At 48.7% G+C, this 17878-nt stretch overlaps 3 protein-coding genes across 7 annotated transcripts; all 3 read right to left on the reverse strand.

Annotated features, from left to right (window-relative positions):
- Nucleotides 1-62: 62 nt before the first annotated feature.
- On the reverse strand, nucleotides 63-5407 carry LOC121600694 (ceramide synthase). 4 transcript variants are annotated; one of them, XM_041929551.1, is made up of 6 exons: nucleotides 5239-5407; nucleotides 4081-4585; nucleotides 3514-3991; nucleotides 3190-3420; nucleotides 3013-3111; nucleotides 63-2159 (listed from the first exon to the last, which is right to left on the reverse strand). In XM_041929551.1, exons 2-6 carry the CDS (start codon nucleotides 4350-4352, stop codon nucleotides 2022-2024), a joined length of 1218 nt encoding a protein of 405 aa, XP_041785485.1. In that variant the 5' UTR covers nucleotides 4353-4585; nucleotides 5239-5407; the 3' UTR covers nucleotides 63-2021. The 4 variants fall into 4 exon arrangements, with proteins under 4 accessions (XP_041785485.1, XP_041785488.1, XP_041785486.1 ...); XM_041929554.1 differs by having other exon boundaries at nucleotides 5155-5241; XM_041929552.1 differs by lacking the exon at nucleotides 5239-5407 and adding an exon at nucleotides 4876-5091.
- Nucleotides 5408-6430: 1023 nt separating this feature from the next.
- LOC121598769 (membrane-bound alkaline phosphatase-like) lies at nucleotides 6431-8516 on the reverse strand. Its single transcript, XM_041926043.1, has 3 exons — nucleotides 7809-8516; nucleotides 6859-7729; nucleotides 6431-6795 (listed from the first exon to the last, which is right to left on the reverse strand). Exons 1-3 carry the CDS (start codon nucleotides 8095-8097, stop codon nucleotides 6582-6584), a joined length of 1374 nt encoding a protein of 457 aa, XP_041781977.1. The 5' UTR covers nucleotides 8098-8516; the 3' UTR covers nucleotides 6431-6581.
- Nucleotides 8517-8849: 333 nt separating this feature from the next.
- LOC121598768 (eukaryotic translation initiation factor 5) lies at nucleotides 8850-15300 on the reverse strand. Of its 2 annotated transcripts, XM_041926041.1 has the most exons (7): nucleotides 15143-15300; nucleotides 13973-14288; nucleotides 13666-13762; nucleotides 13168-13516; nucleotides 11777-12597; nucleotides 10368-10672; nucleotides 8850-10300 (listed from the first exon to the last, which is right to left on the reverse strand). In XM_041926041.1, the coding sequence occupies exons 6-7, from the start codon at nucleotides 10578-10580 to the stop codon at nucleotides 9131-9133; spliced, it is 1383 nt and encodes a 460-aa protein (XP_041781975.1). In that variant the 5' UTR covers nucleotides 10581-10672; nucleotides 11777-12597; nucleotides 13168-13516; nucleotides 13666-13762; nucleotides 13973-14288; nucleotides 15143-15300; the 3' UTR covers nucleotides 8850-9130. The 2 variants fall into 2 exon arrangements, with proteins under 2 accessions (XP_041781975.1, XP_041781976.1); XM_041926042.1 differs by lacking the exon at nucleotides 13168-13516.
- Between the last annotated feature and the right edge of the window lie 2578 nt (nucleotides 15301-17878).

A 17878-nucleotide genomic window follows, 5' to 3' on the forward strand; every position in this document is an offset into this window, starting at 1 on the left:
CGAATTCTGAGCTCCCATAACTAGTAAATTCCCTTGCACAGACAGAAAAAAGAGCTACAAAATTCCAGTACACATTATATTATTTTATGTAAATCGATACACAAACACACCAACACCGTCCTTTCCGTCCGTGATTCTCGGCGCAAGGCGTGCGCTTCTCGCCACTTTGCCGCTCGTTCCTGTGTGGAATAAAGGTGTGCCAAAAACCGTTTCGCTTCGACAAAGTGCAACATTACAAAAACACGCGATTGTTTCAAAGTCAATCCTCTCACCTTGCGCGGCCCCGATCTCCACCGAACCGGTTGTTCGCCAACAAATGCCGCCCCGTCGGCGTTCCTTTCGAAAGCGAAATGCTCCCGGCTACACCCCCTACGCTCAAATTCTACTAAATCCTACTCAGCCAGTGTGTTAATGAGTGAAGATGTCCGAACTTGTGTAAGCCAATGCGTGTCTGTGTGTGTACCCCAAAACTACCCCACAGGTCAGTCTGTGTGTGTGTCCTAGCATCATTCAGCTAAATTTTGATTTAATTTCCCCCTTATTTTATCTGTCGTCCTTTCATATGGTAATGGGTGTGTTTTCTGCTGCTGCTTTATTCCGCTACCTTGCCGATTACTACCGCTTCTGTTCGCGCCGTGTACAAATAACATTGGTAAACATCACACTAATATGAAAGCTCCATTGATTAGTTATATGAATATTTTCTGTTTTCTGTTTTCTGTTTGATCGTTTCACTCATCCTCGTTCAGCTTTTGATGCCCGTTTTGCGCTTCCTTCACTAAATCCTTCTACAGTTTCAGTTCGCCCTTTTGCGCACTCTTCTCACTAAATCTGCGCTACCATACATAAAACTATGCACTCCTTTCGAAGGGATAGGGAGAGGGGTAGTAGGAGGAGGAGGAGGAGGAGGCGGGAGTAGAATATGTAATCTGTGTATATCGTACTCTTTTCCTATTTTTCCGTTTGTAAACTAGTCGCACCAAAAACATTGTGCGCTATAATATGTGTGTGTGTGTGTGGGTGTTTTGTCGCTATGCTTTTGTTTGTTTGTTTTGTAGAAAAAAATGCACAAAAAAGTCTATCATCTAGCGCGCGCCGTTCAAGAGACGTTGTTCGCTGTATATATATAAGTAATAATGCAGTGCGCTTCCGTTCCGTGGAATGCCCCTCTAACGGATACTGGGGATGGTAACAGGGGTTTAATATGTTCCTGATTGTGTTTGTGTGTGTGGGTGTAGGTCAGTGGGATGGGTATGGTTTTCGGCTAATCCTACGTTTGGTTTTGGTTTCCATGCTCAACTGTAGTAACTATAACTTAACGGCTTTCACATCAACAACAAAAAAAACTATCATACTAACATTACTTTAAGGTAATCGCGCATTTTGTGGAGGTACAGGGCTGGGATCGACTGGCAAGAAACCCTTTTTTTGGAAGAAACTAAGGAAGGAATACATCTCAATCCCTGCACTTGATTTGTTTACTGGGTGAAGGGGGGTTTGATTCGTTTACAGTTGCTGGGTGTAAAAAAAACGAATTAAAAACAAAAACGCAACTACTATGACTAGTAAACTAAGCAGCAGCACACGTTTCTACTTTGTTCTGTAGCCTGTATCAAGATGGAAGTGGGTGTAAGTTACTATCCCTGGCCTTGGAAAACACCTGATTCTCCTTTGTTTGCACGCTCTCCCTACACCACCGGGCTGCTCCTCGCTTCCATTCCGCTGCACGTTGAAATCGAACCTCCAAAACGTTTGTAACCAATTTACATCTGGATGTCTGGCCGATGCATATTCCAATTACACACAAAATAACACTTATCCATTAACACGTTGCTAAAGATGTCGATGCCCTTCGTCCCAAAATATATGCCCTCATCCGCCTGGTCGGTCGGTCGATCGGTCGGTCTATCCCCACAAAAGCACACCAAGCGCTAGCACACAAACACACTGGTGCTTAAGCTGTCGTCTGCGGTATCCACACACACCCTGCACCTATCCTCGGTGTGTAACCCTGCTCCAGTTTACATTAAGGATCGTATTTCGCTATCTTTGGATTGTGAGGCTTTGATCGGTCCACCGTTGGCGGACGCCTCCTCTTCGTTGGCGCACGAGTTTGCCGCGATCGTTGTGTTGCGCTTGTTTTTCGGTGGGAAGAAAACCTAAAAGGAGGATAAAACGATGTGTAGGATTTTTTTAGAAATGATTTTAGAGGTAGCTAGTCGGCTATTGTTAGTTCAATTCCGACTCCGACAAAATCCGGACCATTAGTTCCGTCCGTAGTCCGCCCGGGGTCGTTCAGAGTCGTCCAAAGTCGTTCAGAATCGTCCGAACCAGAGTGGTTCGGAGTCGTCTGGAGTCCTCCGGAGTCTTTTGGTGCCGCCCGGAGTCGGCCGGAGTCGTTGGGAGTCAGAGTCATCCTGAGTCGTCCAGAATCGTCCGGAGTCGTCCGGAGTCGTCCTGAGTCGTCCGGAGTCGTCCCAAGCCGACCGGAGTCGTTGGGAGTCGTCCGAAGGCGAACGGAGTCCTGCGGAGTCGGAGTCATCCAGAGTCATCCTGAGTCGTCCGAAGACGACCGGAGTCCTGCGGAGTCGGAGTCATCCAGAGTCATCCTGAGTCGTCCGAAGACGACCGGAGTCCTGCGGAGTCGGAGTCATCTGGAGTTGGCCGGAGTCGTCCACAGTCGGCCGGAGTCGTTGGGAGTCGGAGTCATCTTGAGTCGTTCGGAGTCGCCCGGAATCGTTCGGTGTCGTTCGGAGTCGTTTGGAGTCGTTTGGAGTCGTTTGGAGTTTTTGGGAGTCCGGACGACTCCAGACGACAACGACTCTGGGCGACTTCGATTCTGGATGGGTCAGGATGACTCCGGACGTGTCTGGACGACTCTGAACGACTCCGAATAATGCTGGTCGGAGCTAGGAGTCGGAGTCGGTTCCGAATTTATCGGAGTCGGATCGAAGTCGACTCGCGATTTTTATCAACTTTACCCATCACTACTAGCGTCGTGGCGGTACATACCTTCATTGCACCTCGAACCATCAACCGGAACCAGTAGAGCTGTGGCAAAAACAGTGCCAAAATGCTCACCTTACATCCCCACGGTAAGTTCCACACAGCCTAGGGGAAGAGCGCACAAAGAAAGAAATTCGTAAGACCCGGATCCAATATTCCTCAATATATTCCGATCAAACTCACCTCTAGGAATGGTTTGTTCACTACCTGACTGTAGTAGTAGCACACGTACGGCATTAGAAAGACGCGACACCAGAAGAACGTGACCAGCATCACCAGCCCATTGATGACGTACAGCTTCGACTGTTTCAATCCCATCACGCTGAGAATGCTACGGAATGACACGAACGGTGTGGACAGCTCCATCATGAACATGAAGCTAAACACGCAATCTCCCAGCCCGCCTCGAAGATACTGAAAAGCAATTACAGAGAGAGAGAGGAATGGGATTAGAATTAAATCCACTCCTTTTGCATATTTAAACACGTGTGACGCCGCTTTCCTTACCGATATAACGACCAGTCCGTACGAGCCAATGAACAGATGGTGGAACACCATCAACGGATGCGACGCCAGGTACTTGGCAAAGCTCGGGATGCCCAGTTTGCAGGGCGTCACGAACGACAGTGTCCCTTGCGCCACGCTCGGAATGTCCTCCAGCGCCTGCAGTGTGGCCGCCTTCTCCATCCCACCGTTTCCGGCCGCATCGTCCCCCTTGGCGGTGCCATTTCTTCCCCCGCCCTGATTGTTGTTGTCCCCGGCGGCCGACGACTGCAGGCCCAGCTTAACCTTTAGCTTGAGGGCCGCCTCGGCCGCATAGATTTTGTACATCGACCACAGGTCGTAGAAGAAGTACGAGGCCGCAAACCAGGCGTACGATTCGGACAGGAAGTGCGAAGCGTGCAGAAAGTTGCGCGGGCACGACCAGCGGCACACGAACAGCCCGGCGATGCAGGAAAAGGCGGCCTGCACGGCGGACACGAGCCTGCCGAGGAAAGCGAAAGGATTAGGACAGGAATTAGAGATAACAAAACAATGTTGAGTGTTGTGCTTTGAGCAACCGCGCATACGTACTTGTTCGTGATGTCCAGCACGTCCGACACGCGTAACCGGTACCGCTTGACGAAGCTGTGCCCGATGGTCGTCCGCAGCAGCAGCTGGTTGAGAAACTCGGTAAGGGCGACAAAGTACACGAACCCTAAGCTGATAAGCAGCGCACCTTTCTGGACCGTAATGCGGTCACTCGGGTCGAGCGTGGACAGGCTTGCGCAAGCCAGCGCGAACGAGCCGACCGAGTAGAGCAGCGAGAAGACGCAGCCGCGCGTGTTTAGCTTTTCCTCCACCATCCTCTGGCGGCGTTGGGACGGTTTTCCGTTTGCTTCTTGTACCGGAAACTTTTGACCGGGATGGGCGGGGGCAAAGTTCTTTCCCCGCAAGGGTAGCGCACAAACACACAGGCACACGTTTTGTTGGTAGCTTCAACCCGCTGTACCGCTGTTGTTTTCACACCTGGGGCGCTACTGCTGGTTCATTTTCACACTGCTGGAGGAACACCAAACGCACACACACACACACTTGTCTAGAACGCGAGAAAGGGAAAACGGAGAAAAAAGGTCAACAGGAGTCAATTAAAATGGTAAATAAATCACGCACGCGATCTGTGCGCGGCCTCCGCCAGCCAGCCCAGACGTTTGTGTTGTGACTGTGTGAGGAGCGTGTGAATGAATCAATAGCCCGACGACTTTCGATTAAATGTAGCCCCCCCCTCTACCGTTGCCCCAGATTCCGCTCAGTGCCGTGCCGCGACTGTCCCGCTGCCAGCTCCACACACGGAATTTGCGGTTCGGATCGGGTCGCCTTTGCGCTTACATAATCTCCCCTCGTCAAAGAGCGAAGGAATATGTGAATGTTTTGTTGTTTTGCGATAATAGCACATCCGTGAGCAGTGTTATCGCTTCGCCGACTGGTATTATGCCGGAGACTGTCCCCGCCTGATAACAGTCCGTCCACTTAGCGCCTGGGACCGTGTGAAACTGAAGGAAAAACAACCGGATTTGTGCGCCGAAGGTTGCACGCGTGCACGTGCGCCGTTTTCCATGGCGGAGACATCGCTCCCCCCCCCCCCCCCCCCCCCCCCCTGTGGCCAACCGTTGTGAATTGGTCCACACTCGCACGGAAAAAGCCTCTGTCCCCTCCGGACCAAACAAACCAACGAACGAGCGCTCCACCTACCTGCCGGACAGAAATGACGACGCGAAATTTGAGGCGTATGTGTTGTCTGACCGTGCGTTGTTCCACTCCGTTGCCGCCGCTGCTCGCTGCCTTTCTTACCCGTCCACAGGTGTGTCGTAAACCTTCGCCCTGTCCTGCCCTGCCTTCTCTCTCCCTCCCTCCCGAAAAGGGACGCGCTGTCACTATTTCATAACTTGGCAAAACGTCAAAAAAGCTCTCCAGCAATGTTGTTGTTGTTGTTGTTGGTGCTTTAGCTTCTGCAAAGGGGTTGAACGATTGAACGAGAACGTGTGTCTTTGCTAAGCTTTTTGCTGTGCATGCTAGTGATGGGTAAAGTCGCTACAAATCCGGAGTCGACTTCATTCCGATTGCGATAATTTTGGAACCAACTCCGGAAGGTAGGTCCGCCCTGCATTATCCGGAGTCGTTCGGAATTTTCCGGAATCGTCCGAAGTCGTTCGGAGTCACCCGGAGTCACTCTCAGTCGGAGTCAGAGTCCTCCGGAGTCGTCTGGCCGGAGTCGGCATTCAAAACAAAGGGATGTATACGAAGTGCACGCGCAAAATGGAAGACAAAAAACACAACGAAATGAAATGCCTGATCAGAACGGTTCCTGTTGACTCTGGCCGATTCCGGTCGACCCCAATCGATTCTGGACGACTCTAAATGATTCCGACTTTGGTCGATTCCGTACGACTCCGACGATTTTGATGACTCCGAATAACTCCGGACGACTCCTAATGACTCCGGACGACTCCTAATGACTCCGGACGACTCCTAATGACTCCGGACGACTCCTAATGACTCCGGACGACTCCGGACGACTTTGGGTCACTCCGACTCCGAATGACTCCGCGACTCAGTGGTTCGGAATTTGATGGAGTCGGAATCGGACCAACACTAGTCGCAGTCGGAACAGGTTCAAAACAGTTCAACGACCTGGAAAGACACATGACAATATTTAGAACCTAAAAAAACCCTCCAGCTCCTGGTTCTTGATATGATCCTGATCGGTACCTTCGCCGCGGTTTAGATTGAGGCAGGATCCAAATTAAAGGATGATTTGAGACCATTTCTATGGCTGAAATAGCTTCAGGATTAGTTCCAGGATTGGAATGTACGCAATTTATAAAAACATGACATCAACCCACTTATGGGACCTTAAACTGTTAACAACTTTCATCAATATCCGTCAAAATGGTACAGGAAATGACGTTTATTAATTATTTCTTACGTTTTCTACACTCAAGTTGGCCTTTTAACGATAGCCCATGCAACTTGTTTGCATTTTCGTTAAAAAAAAGATTGTAATTCCCTTGCAATATTCCCATTCCAACCCTATTTTACACCATTTGGAGGATAAAGTTCGTCAAATCCGCATCCCGGAACCGGCCGATGCGTGCCGCGTACGAGATGAAGTGCGCCAGAAACGTCTGATCGTGCACGCGATGCAACAGGTGTGACATTGGGCCGGTGGCATGTACGGTTGCGAACGCCGCATCGCCCTCCCGTGCATCGGAGCGTACCACGACGATCAAACTATCATCGAGCACGGCGCTGTAAAAAGAGAAACCAAATTTTCAGCAGTTCGAGCTCGAACAGAAAGAAAAACACACTCACCCAAGCTTCCGTAATGTCGCCTTTACAGCAGCATCCACTTCGGCCGCCCCGATGGGCACGCTCGGATCGGCAATCGCCACCAGCACGAAGCCTTCCGGCCGGTCCAGCACGTGCAACGCACCGACGGTCAGATCGTGGAAAGCGTTCGGTTGGGCCAGCGTTTGCCGTTCGAACAGGCCCAGCGCATACTCGCGCTCGTCCAGGGCCGGATCGAGCAGCTCCTTCAGTTCGGTGGCCAGCTTGTAGCTTGTGTCCGCGTCCAGCCGCTCCCCCTCCCACGCCGACTCGAACGCTTCGCGGCAAAACTCTTCCGGACAGGGCAGCGTGCCGGCAATCACGTTCAACGCGCGACCCGTCTCACCGTACAGTAGCTGCGTGCGTACGTCGGGGCACTGCTGCCCATCCGGGCCCGCGTACAGCCAGCTCGAGTTGGGTGTGTGCGCGTACAGGGCCGCGGGCGTGGGTTGCACTAGCTCCCCGTTCGTTACCACCCCGGTCAGACGGCCGACGGCTTGGGCCCACTGCAAGATCGAGGCCGCACGGTGCGTGCTGTTTGGCGGCTCGTTGCAATCGTCCGAAGGTGAAACGGCCGAATCAAACCCAACCGTATGTCGGTGGCGTGGCTCAATGCCACAAAACATGGCGGTCGGATTGAATGAGACGGAGGCGCCGGCACCGTCCGGGCTCGTGGGGCGCAGCAAGGCCAGATGGGGAAACGATTCCCAGACGGGTCGCGGATCGGCCGGCGCAGCTGCCGCACTGTCCAGCGCAATGAACAGGACGACGTTTTTCGCACGCTTCTTGTTCTCGTCCACCACGCGGAAGGCATTGCGCAGTTCGGCCAGATTCGCCTCGAACCAAACGGTTTGCTCTGTGGTGGAAAAACAGAAGCCAAAATAAATAATTAAAGAAAAGTGCAGTGTAATAAATTACATCATCGTGTCATTCACCTGCCGGCAGCTCGACATCGTACAGGTCGACTTTCGCGACCACTTGACCTTCGTTCTCGTACACCACGATCAGGCTGATGCACAGCAGCACGATGATCACCACCACGGCGACCAATACTCCCACGCACAGCGCACTGCAGCCCACCCCTGGCGGCTTTTGGCTGGGAGGGCGGCGACTATTGCTCACCGTTTCCCGTTCGCCATCGAGCTGGCGTCGCCATTCGGGGCCACTGTACGACGACCCAGCCGCAGTGTCACTCGTCGCAAAGTTGAACTCTTCCCGTGTCATCTTCTTCTCCGGGAATCCGGGTGCAAACACACACACACACACACACACTCTTTCCACCCCAAGAAAAGCTCGCCCAGCCAGTCAGTCAGCCACTCAAGCGAACAAACAAGTGATCGGACAAGTGATCGTGCGGCTGTGTTGTACGCGATAAGATACTGACTGCCCTCTCCAGTTAGCAGCTATGATACGGGTGTTGGGAGATGCTAATCGTGTACACGGGCTGGACTGGGTGGGGAGGTGGTGGATAATATGTTTGCGATAGAACAAAGTTAGCCTTACCGCTGGTACACCTTTAGCGCGCGCGTTAGGAGGGGGTGTAATGAATAATTGCTCAAACAGCTCATTTCTCACTTCTCGCTCAGATTCATTACAGAGAACAGAGTGGGATTTTTTTTTCATTTGCTTTTATTGCGCTCTAAACGTAGGAAAGATGATGAGACACACACACAGGAGAGAAAAAAATGTGTTGCATGAAGTCTTAACGTGTAACGCGCGTTTGCTTTTGCTGTTTTTGAATCGACATGTGTTACATGCGTTGTTTGTTTCCTTTTTATCGATAATCGCCAGCATTGCGCCAACACACACCCCACCTGCACTAACTAAACCGCGGGCTGGCGGGATAAATGGATGGATAAAGCGATGAAAACCAAAAGAAAGAAATAAAAAACATAAACACTGCATGAGAGTAGGGAATAAAACAAAACATCATGCCCCTCTAGCGATGATTCTAAAATCATGAAAAAGCGAAAAAGTATTTCAAACCGTCGTTTAGATATGTTCATACCAACAACGAACGAGACCCAAAGAAAGGGTGAAAAACTTATATTAAAATTCTTTGATAAACGCGTGATTCAAGCAAACAATGCATACGGCGACGGTGATGTGTGTGAGGAAGGAAAGGCGAAAAAACACCTTCCGGTCCACCAACACACACTCGCACGCACCGGTAAAGCAAAGAAGCAGGCGCAGCGAGAGAGAGAAAGGGAGATGTGCAACCGACCGAAGAGTGGGGGAAATCGCGCTAGTCTGTCCCTTAGATATCATCAATGTTCAGATCATCGCCATCCTCGTCATCCTCCTCGAGCGAGGCGCGGGCCAGCTTCTTCGGGTCCGGTTTGGCCGGCTCCTTGCGCAGCGAGTCCACCTTCGCCCGGTCGTCGTACTCGATCTCGACCTCCGAATCGTCGTCCTCCTCGGACGATTCCTCCTCCTCCGCCTCCTGCAGCCACTGGACGAAGGGTTTGGCGCGCTCGTGGATCTGGGCCGCGATCTCCTTCGAGACGTACTTCTTGCTCACCTTCTGCGACCAGTCGAGGATGACCTTCTCGTCCAGCACGTCGCTGTCGTAGAACAGCTTCAGCAGCCCGGGCACCTTGTCCATCAGCTTGTCCGCGTGCAGCGAGATCGTCTGCTCCAGCCCGCCGATGAAGTACTTCTGCGCCTTCTTGTCCTCGTGCGTGAAGCGCAGCAGCAGGTTGCGGTACTTGCGCGCCTCCTGCGTGATGTTGGCGGTGAACAGCAGCTCCACCAGCACGAGCGTCGCCTTCGACTGGATGTCGAGCCGGCTCGCCTCGGTCACCAGCTCCTTGTGCACCTGCACGTTGTCCAGCTCGTTCGCGTCCCGCTTGCGCTTCACCAGCTCGTAGAAGATGTCCATCCGCTCCTTCTCCGTCTTGTCGAAGTCGTCCGACACGGTCATGTTCTTCGCGCCGTCGGTCAGATCCTGCATGCGGGCCCGCACCGCCTCCTCGGACGTGTCGACCGTCCAGCTCACGTCGTCCACGTCGCCGCCCGCAATCGACCCGTTCGGCGAGTCGGCGTCGCCGTTCTGCTCGCCGTTGGTGCCGTTCTCACCACCGCCGTTCGCCGTGGTGTTCAGCCCGGCCGTCGAGTCGTCGCCGTTCTCGCCCTTCTTGGTGCGCTTGCTGCGCTTGCCCTCGGTCAGGGACGCGCCCTGGCTGGCCGGGTTCACGTTCGGCGGGTTCTTGATGATGAACGTGTTCACCTTGTGGTTCACCTCGAGCGGCCCGTGGAAGCCGCACGCCTTGCAGCCCTGCGAGATCGTACCCTTCTTGGACGAGACGATCAGATCCGTCTCCGGGTTGTCGCACTCCGGGCACAGCACAAACTTGCGGATGAACCCGTCGAGCAGGTCCTGCAGCTTGGCCGCATCGTGCGAACCGTTCACAATGAAGCGTTCGTTCTGCCAATCATATGAATTGCGTTAATTAATGTGAAACTCATGCAACAAGCCACACAATGTCGCTTACCTTATGGTCAAATTGCGTTTGAGCTCCCAGCTCGCAGCCAAAGTACTTCGTCGGGTAGGTTGCCGGGCGGCCGATCGCGCGCGCCACATCGGCCATGTTCACGATCACCGTCTTGATGCCGTTTCCCTTACCCTCTACCTTCGCGTTGATGCGGGGCATCTTGTACCGGTAGAAGATGTCGGTCACATTGCGATTCACGTTCACGGTAGCCATTTTTGCTTCTTGTATCGACCAACAGGCAAGATAGAGATGAAGTCAACGAAAACTCTTTTTTGACACGCAGTTCTTCACAGAACGCTAGACAGCTGCAGAAAGGCAAACAAAATAAAGAATTAAATTTAAATTATTAACTTGCACCAACCAAGCAGTGCGAAAATGTCACTGTCAATGTCATAAAAAAAATCTGACTGAAACAAAATTCATGCCAGCGCGTCACGTACTCAATTGTGATGAGCAGAGGCGATACTCAAAACGATTAATGTGACCATTACATCGCGACCTTCGCTAGATCAGTCATTTTGTCATGACTTTTTTTTACTGTGGTTACTTCTGCAAAATGTCATAGTCATGACAAATTCTGACTGAATCAAAATCATGTCAGCGTCACTAGCTCTACTGTGATGATCAGACATGAGACTCAAACAGTTGTTGCGACCATCACATGCTTGGTGACATTTTGCGCAATCAACTCTTGGTGAGTCACTTGGCCGCTAAATTTTCTGTCAGTGATTATCACGATAGTCATGGGAGATAAGCGGTGCGTGTGTATGGTCCCAAGCAACAAAATGACCATATTTTCTCGCTCTGCTCGACTCGACAGACCATCAAACCAGATAGAGCGAGACAGTATGCGCATTTTGTTGGGACCACACGCCAAGTATATTTCAAGAATGTTGTGATTATCACCGACAGAAAATGTCGTGACCGAGTGAGTGACCAAGAGTTGGGTGGTAAACAAAAATTCACCAAGTATGTGATAGTCGCAACAACTGTTTGAGTCTCACATCTGATCATAACAGTAGAGCTAGTGACGCTGACATAGTTTTGTTTCAGCCGGAATTTGTCATGACTATGTCAGTGACATTTTGCAAAAGTGAATTTGACTTGAACTTCGTTTCAGTCTTGAGTGCCGGTGACTAAAACGATGGCATTTGGCAGCACTTTTTAGAGCCAGAAAAAATCATGATTATGCCTGCGACGGCATTAAGGTCAGCTTGTCAGTCAGAGTATCGGGATTGACGCTAGCACTCGCACGTCGCGTTCGGCATGCCATGACTCACTTTCATTGAGTACCAGCAATGAACCTCAAACTTCCACAGATATGTTCATTGTTTTCGGGTGTGATTATCACGTGATTCTCATAACATTTTACAGCACTGCTACCAACAACAACAAAAAAAATCGCTTACCTTAGCCACTCAGTTTTGGACGCGAGCACGACAAAGGAGCGATGATTTCCTCACAGTTAGCGACAGCGGCGGATATCCTCGTGTTGGATATGCGTGTTTTCCCTGGCACAACAAGTGAATGTTGCTTCAAGCACATGGACCAGCAGCACTTCCGGGTTTGCACACACAGCTTCGCAGCAGTGGTTCATCAACCCTCCTCTCTTTCCTACTTCATAGGCAAAGAAGCTTCTTCCTCGGGAACGCGCGCAAAAGGCAAACACGTGACAACATGCGGTGTGGCGTTGGATCGCGAATCGTCGTCGTCGTCGTCTTGGCGAGAATGGTTCTACGATGTTCGGGGAGGGCTTACACGCTCACACACACCTTAGCGAAACCACTGTTGCTCCTGGCTGGCCAAATTCATCTGTGCTTCTTTGCGACGATCGTTGCTGATCGGACGGATGACGGTCGTCGTGGTGGTGGTTGTGCGTCGGCACTGCTGCACCAGCAACACGTCGGTATTGGCGTCAATGGCGGCGTTTTCACGTTCCAATCGAATGCTGGCGGTGGTTGCTAGCAAAAGCATTTGTAGAATTTTTTGTTGTTTGGTGGTGGCCGGGGTGGTCGGATGTTTGAAAATTAGCGGCTTCGGGATTCGCACCGGATTAAAGAGGATTTTTTCAACACTCTCGAACTCACGCCGGGGGTTCGTTCTTGATTGAGACTATTTTGTTCAACGATCAGTCACAGTCCTTTTTCAAACGCGCGGCTACAGACTTCCAAAAACTGTACTCTCGGGAGCTTTTCGCTACTTTCCGGGTGGGGCTTTGATTCTAAACACGCTGCAGGGGGGAGGGGCGTATTCGTTCGTCAACACGCGATCGCCATGATGGGCACACGGGTATTATAATGCCATACGAAAGGAAACAAAAAATAAAATGAAATAACAAAACAATAATAATTAATTAGCGCTAGCTACTCGCACAAACAACATAAACGTTAGTAGTGGGGAGGGATTCGTTCGGGAAGGCAAGAAAGGAAATGCTCAAAACAAATAAGTAAACTCAAACTCAAACTCAAAAACTAAAAAGTCTAAGCTTCAGGAAGGATTGATTTAGATTCGGGAATTATTGCCCTCGACCACGTGACCCGTTCTTTTTGAAGGGAATTGAAGCAGCTTTTTTAGTTCCACTTCACAAATGACTTCTACTGACAATGCGTATTACTGGTAGCAGAGCGTTTCAACTTAGCCAGAAATGCGGTACACTCCGTTATCTTTTCAAAAATTTAAATTTTTGTCGTTATTGCACCGCAGATTTCGCTGTCGGTTTTCACGTCTTCAGTGCACGACAGGGACAGTGGTGTTTAGGTTTGGTGTGTTAGATTTATATAAATGCGACCGCAATAATCACCTTTTTCCTGCCACTCTGTCTCTCTCACCGTCTGTCATTCACACCGTTCCTAACACAGTCTGTGGTGCCACCGGGACCGCCAAAAACCGCTGCTTTTAGCATACGCGATTGATCTCAGCGGTACACGAGCGAGACACGGTGTGTGCTGGTTGTCCTCTTTTTTTAATTTTTTGTTTTTTTTTTTTTGGCGCAAATTTTAGTAGTAGCAGAAGTACAAGTAGATGGTTCTTAATAACACAATTTTTAAATTAATTTTTTACAGATGCCTAGAGGATGTCGCGCAGAGTGTTTTCACGTTTCTCTGAACGGTTGTAATTTCCGGTGTCTATTGCTAGAATATTTTGAAGTCCTGCCGGGGCAGTGCGCGGAGGGGGGCGAAAAAAAGGAGAGAAAGAGAGAATGTGTTTGGAATGAGAACGCGTGCTCTTTCTCTTTCTTCCTTCCGTGGTGGTGTATGTGTGTGTGTGGTTTGTATAGAAACACAAAAATGGCACGTACCTATGACTTTTACTGCTTCTATGAGAAATCATGCACGTCGTACCACTGGAACTCCTTAATATGGGAGAAAGCGGTGCCTCTTTGAGTGCTGGTGTTTCTGTAGAAAGGAAACAAAACACAAAAAATAAAACAAATAAATCATTAATAATATATACTAACAGAGACATTGAGGGAGCAACATGGTTAAAACCTTTGATTGGAAATTTCTTTTAAACACATTCCCACATGATGCCGTCGTGGCATCAAAGGCATACACACATGTTTAGCATGAAAAAGAACTAAAAAAATATTTACAAATTGCACTTACCTTGTACGCTTTCTAAAGTCATATAAAACGATAGGCGCCGCTCCAGGCGATCCTTGCTCGTGTTAATCAGTGGACACAAAATGTGCTGCCGACGGTGTGTGAGGGTACGGGGGTACAGTTGGGGGGACCGAAACTTCAGCAGCTTCGTCACACTTCCACGAGACACGGGGGTGAAGGGTGTGCGCGGTGCCCGACGTCGGTTGAACAAACCTGCCAACTGGAGCAGCTTTGGCTAAGAATTTTTCACAACTACGTGCGTCCGGAAAGTGGTTGTGTCCCCGACAAGCACACACGGTAATATGAAAACGTAATATGTCTGTAGAAAAAAGAACATAAAAGAGAGAGGGAGAGAGAGAAGGTAAAAAAGGGGAACCAAAATTAAATTACAAGATAATTTGGACGCGTTTCTCCCCCATTTTTTTTTTTTTTCTACATTATGTAAAGTGTCACGTAGTCATTTTTTGTCCATTCCATTGTAACGAACTAATTTTTAGCCCCTTAATCAGCGAAAGGATTATTGGTCTGGATCTCGTCGAAGAGAAAAAAAACATGACCTGCAGCAGAACAAGTTCGCCACGGTGCAAAATCTGCCGATGTATTAGTATCCACAGACCGATGGGGGGACGGGGGGGACGGGGGTAAAAATATGGCGATTGGAGTTCGAACAAAAAAAAAGCCTCCCTTATCACCATCGCGGGGTGAACGGAAAAGGTTCGCATGGGAACGATTCTCTACAGGCGAAGGGTTCGGCTACGTTTCAATACCCAATTCCGTGTCCCTTGGAACGGGTTTCCGAAATCGGGGCCGTATTTTTTCATTACGCAAGTAGGCGCAGAGAGGACCATCACCACCACCAGGCTGCACACAGTAGCAGTAGCAACAAGGCAGCTAACCAGCCAGGGGGCGGGGTAATGGATGGATGATGATAGGCCACAATGCAAAATTTTCAGCCTGCTCGTACGTGCAGGAGCAGGAGCCAGCGTAGGGGTGATTCGTTGGCAAGAGTAAGACGTGAGACCTACCACGTCTGCCATTCACCACTACCACCAACACCATCTGGCAGGGTGCTGCTGCTAATCTCAACGGAAAGGAATTGTGACGAAAATGGACGGATTTTGGCCCGCTCGCGATGAAAATTTTGGTCCCAAAACAACGCAACGCCATACTTACTCGGTGAATCCGAAAGATGGATGAAGATTTGAAGCGCACGAATACGATTTTTCTGGGAGTGATTGAAAAGATTTTCACACTTGCAGTGGAGGGGTTTTGCCACAGTATTGCTCTACGCACAACTTACACAGTCACGGATTGCTAGAGAAGTGAGGAAAAAGTTCGCTAGAACGTGATAAAACGCATGTTCCGCAGTCGTACCCCGTGGTGGTGTTGTGTTCCTCCTGCAAATAGCGTGACGTCAGTAGTATAGCTAGCTCGCTCACTCTAGCGAGAAAGAATACGCAAGCAAATGTCATGAGGTGAGTTGGTTGCAATACCACTGTATGGGGTACAGCTACGCAGCCGGGATAGCAACGGAAACACCGTTTCGTAACGGTTGGCTCACGGTGTCGTCCATTGTGGGTAACGTCTTATTGCTTTTTCGGTGGATTTAAAATTTTGAAAAAAACTTTGCAAAATGTTTAAAACTAAAATTACACTAACAATTACGCTCTATTTCCCCAGGATTTGACAGCTTTATTGACTAGTATAGCTTTTCACGGAAAGAATGGAAAAGTTATAAAAGCGAGGAGTGGTACCACCGACAAACCGACGTGACACTGGTGTTACAAAAGTGTCCCTCACGAAAGTACTGTCACCGACAAACCGACATGACACTGGCGTTACAAAAGTGTCCCACACGAAAGTACTGTCATTTACCAGTGAGGCGAACACTTCTGTCAAAGTAAGCTCTGTTCCCTGCTGCTTCGATGTAAACAACTTTTCTAAATACAAATGGCGAAGGAAGTGTGAGGCAAGATTTTGTGAGAATTATTGGACAAAACACCCAGGAAAATCATTTTATAAGTTTCCAAATCAATGCAAAAGATGTGAGAAGTACATAAAACAATACGCATTGGAATTTGCGAAGAAAAACAAAAAGGGGGTTTAGCAGTTTCTTCTCTGTGTCAGTGTAGTAAGCGAATCATTATAGAGATGGCGCTAGTGTTTAACGTATTTTCATTTGAAATAAGGAGACAACTTTTGAAGCTCATTTTGTTCGAAGTGTCATGTCGGTTTGTCGGTGGTACTGTACTCTCAGTTCTTTACCAGTGAGGCGAACACTTCTGTCAAAGTAAGCTCTGTTCACTGCTGCTTCGATGTAAACAACTTTTCTAAATACAAATTGCGAAGGAAGTGTGAGGCACGATTTTGTGAGAATTATTGGACAAAACACCCAGGAAAATCATTTTATAAGCTTCTAAATCAATCCAAAACATGTGAGAACTACATAAAACAATACGCATAAGAATTTGCGAAGAAAAACAAAAAGGGGATTAAGCAGTTTCTTCTCTGTGTCAGTGTAGTAAGCGAATCATTATAGAGATGGCGCTAGTGTTTAACGTATTTTCATTTGAAATAAGGAGACAACTTTTGAAGCTCATTTTGTTCGAAGTGTCACGTCGGTTTATCGGTGGGTAAACCACCAACAGATGGCGCTAGATTTTTTTTAATGCTCTCTCAAGTGCCACAACTACACTTAAATACTACTAAACGGGTTCAAAACGGCTCAAGCTATCAATCTAAACGAATTATAAATATACTTCGTTTAGCAGACGGCAAACGACTCATGTATTCTAAAAGCAGCAAAAAAAGCTGTTGGCGCCATCTGTTGATGGGATACTCATACAACAGAGCTTTCTTCACTTTGAGAGCTTTCTCCTTCCCTTTGTACTGTTGTATGATTTCGCATTGAAGTTATGCATCGCTAGAAATAGTATCATCATAGAGAATCATCAAAACTAGAGAAAGTGACATTTGAGTAATGATCGTTGGTGTTGAAATCCACGTATCTGACCACACGACCATTCATATAGATTTTTGCTCGGAATGTTTGAAGGGTATATAGGCCACGATTTGATAAAGTTAGGCGAAAAAGACTGTAAGAAAAGGAAAACTTTATAATAATGAGTTATAAAACGCCATCTATTGAGCAAACCAGTGAAGCAATGGAACTTTCGTTTTTTATATGGATATTGGATTATCCAGCCGTTTAAGCCTTAATCTGTGGCGCTCAGGTCCCAGTGGCCCCAAATAGCCAGCTCGTACTTTATAGCTGATTTAGGGCTGATTAACGAAAAATCGTTCCCATGTCGTACTTTGGGGCTGATTAAGAGATGAAGCGGTACTTTGCGAAACTATGGAGCTTTTTAACAGGCACATGGTACTCTTTGGAACTTTGCGGCTGATTAGCACTATGTGTAGGGTTCATGGTGGAACTTGAAGGCTTGTTAAGAAAGGGTACCGAACTTGGTGGAACTTTATAGCTTTTAATGCATGACATCGGTTCAAGGTGGCTCTTGTCAAAGTGTCAAAGACGTACGCCGGCAATAATCTCATTGCTGCTGCACAAGTTAGATACGTTAATTGAAGAATGAATATTGAGTGAAGTGATTGTGAATTATCAGTAAATTGTGTAAAATTTTGTGTAATTCATCAATACAAAGGATTTAAAAATATACATATGTGTTTAAACGAAACAAATCTTGTTGTTTATTTTATCGATGACGCTTGCTTGAAAATAAAACACAAAGAAAAATAATACCTGGCATCGTGGCATAAGGAAGCTGCTTAGGCGCTGTTTGAAAGACCCACATAGAACTTTGATGCTGTTTATCTACTGCAAAAGGCGAATTAGAGCAGCGATCTTTAGCGTGCCAAAATGAGCTGCTTAAGCAATTCTGGCTATTTGGG

This window comes from Anopheles merus, chromosome 3L, assembly GCF_017562075.2.
Source record: "Anopheles merus strain MAF chromosome 3L, AmerM5.1, whole genome shotgun sequence".
Taxonomy (NCBI): domain Eukaryota; kingdom Metazoa; phylum Arthropoda; class Insecta; order Diptera; family Culicidae; genus Anopheles; species Anopheles merus.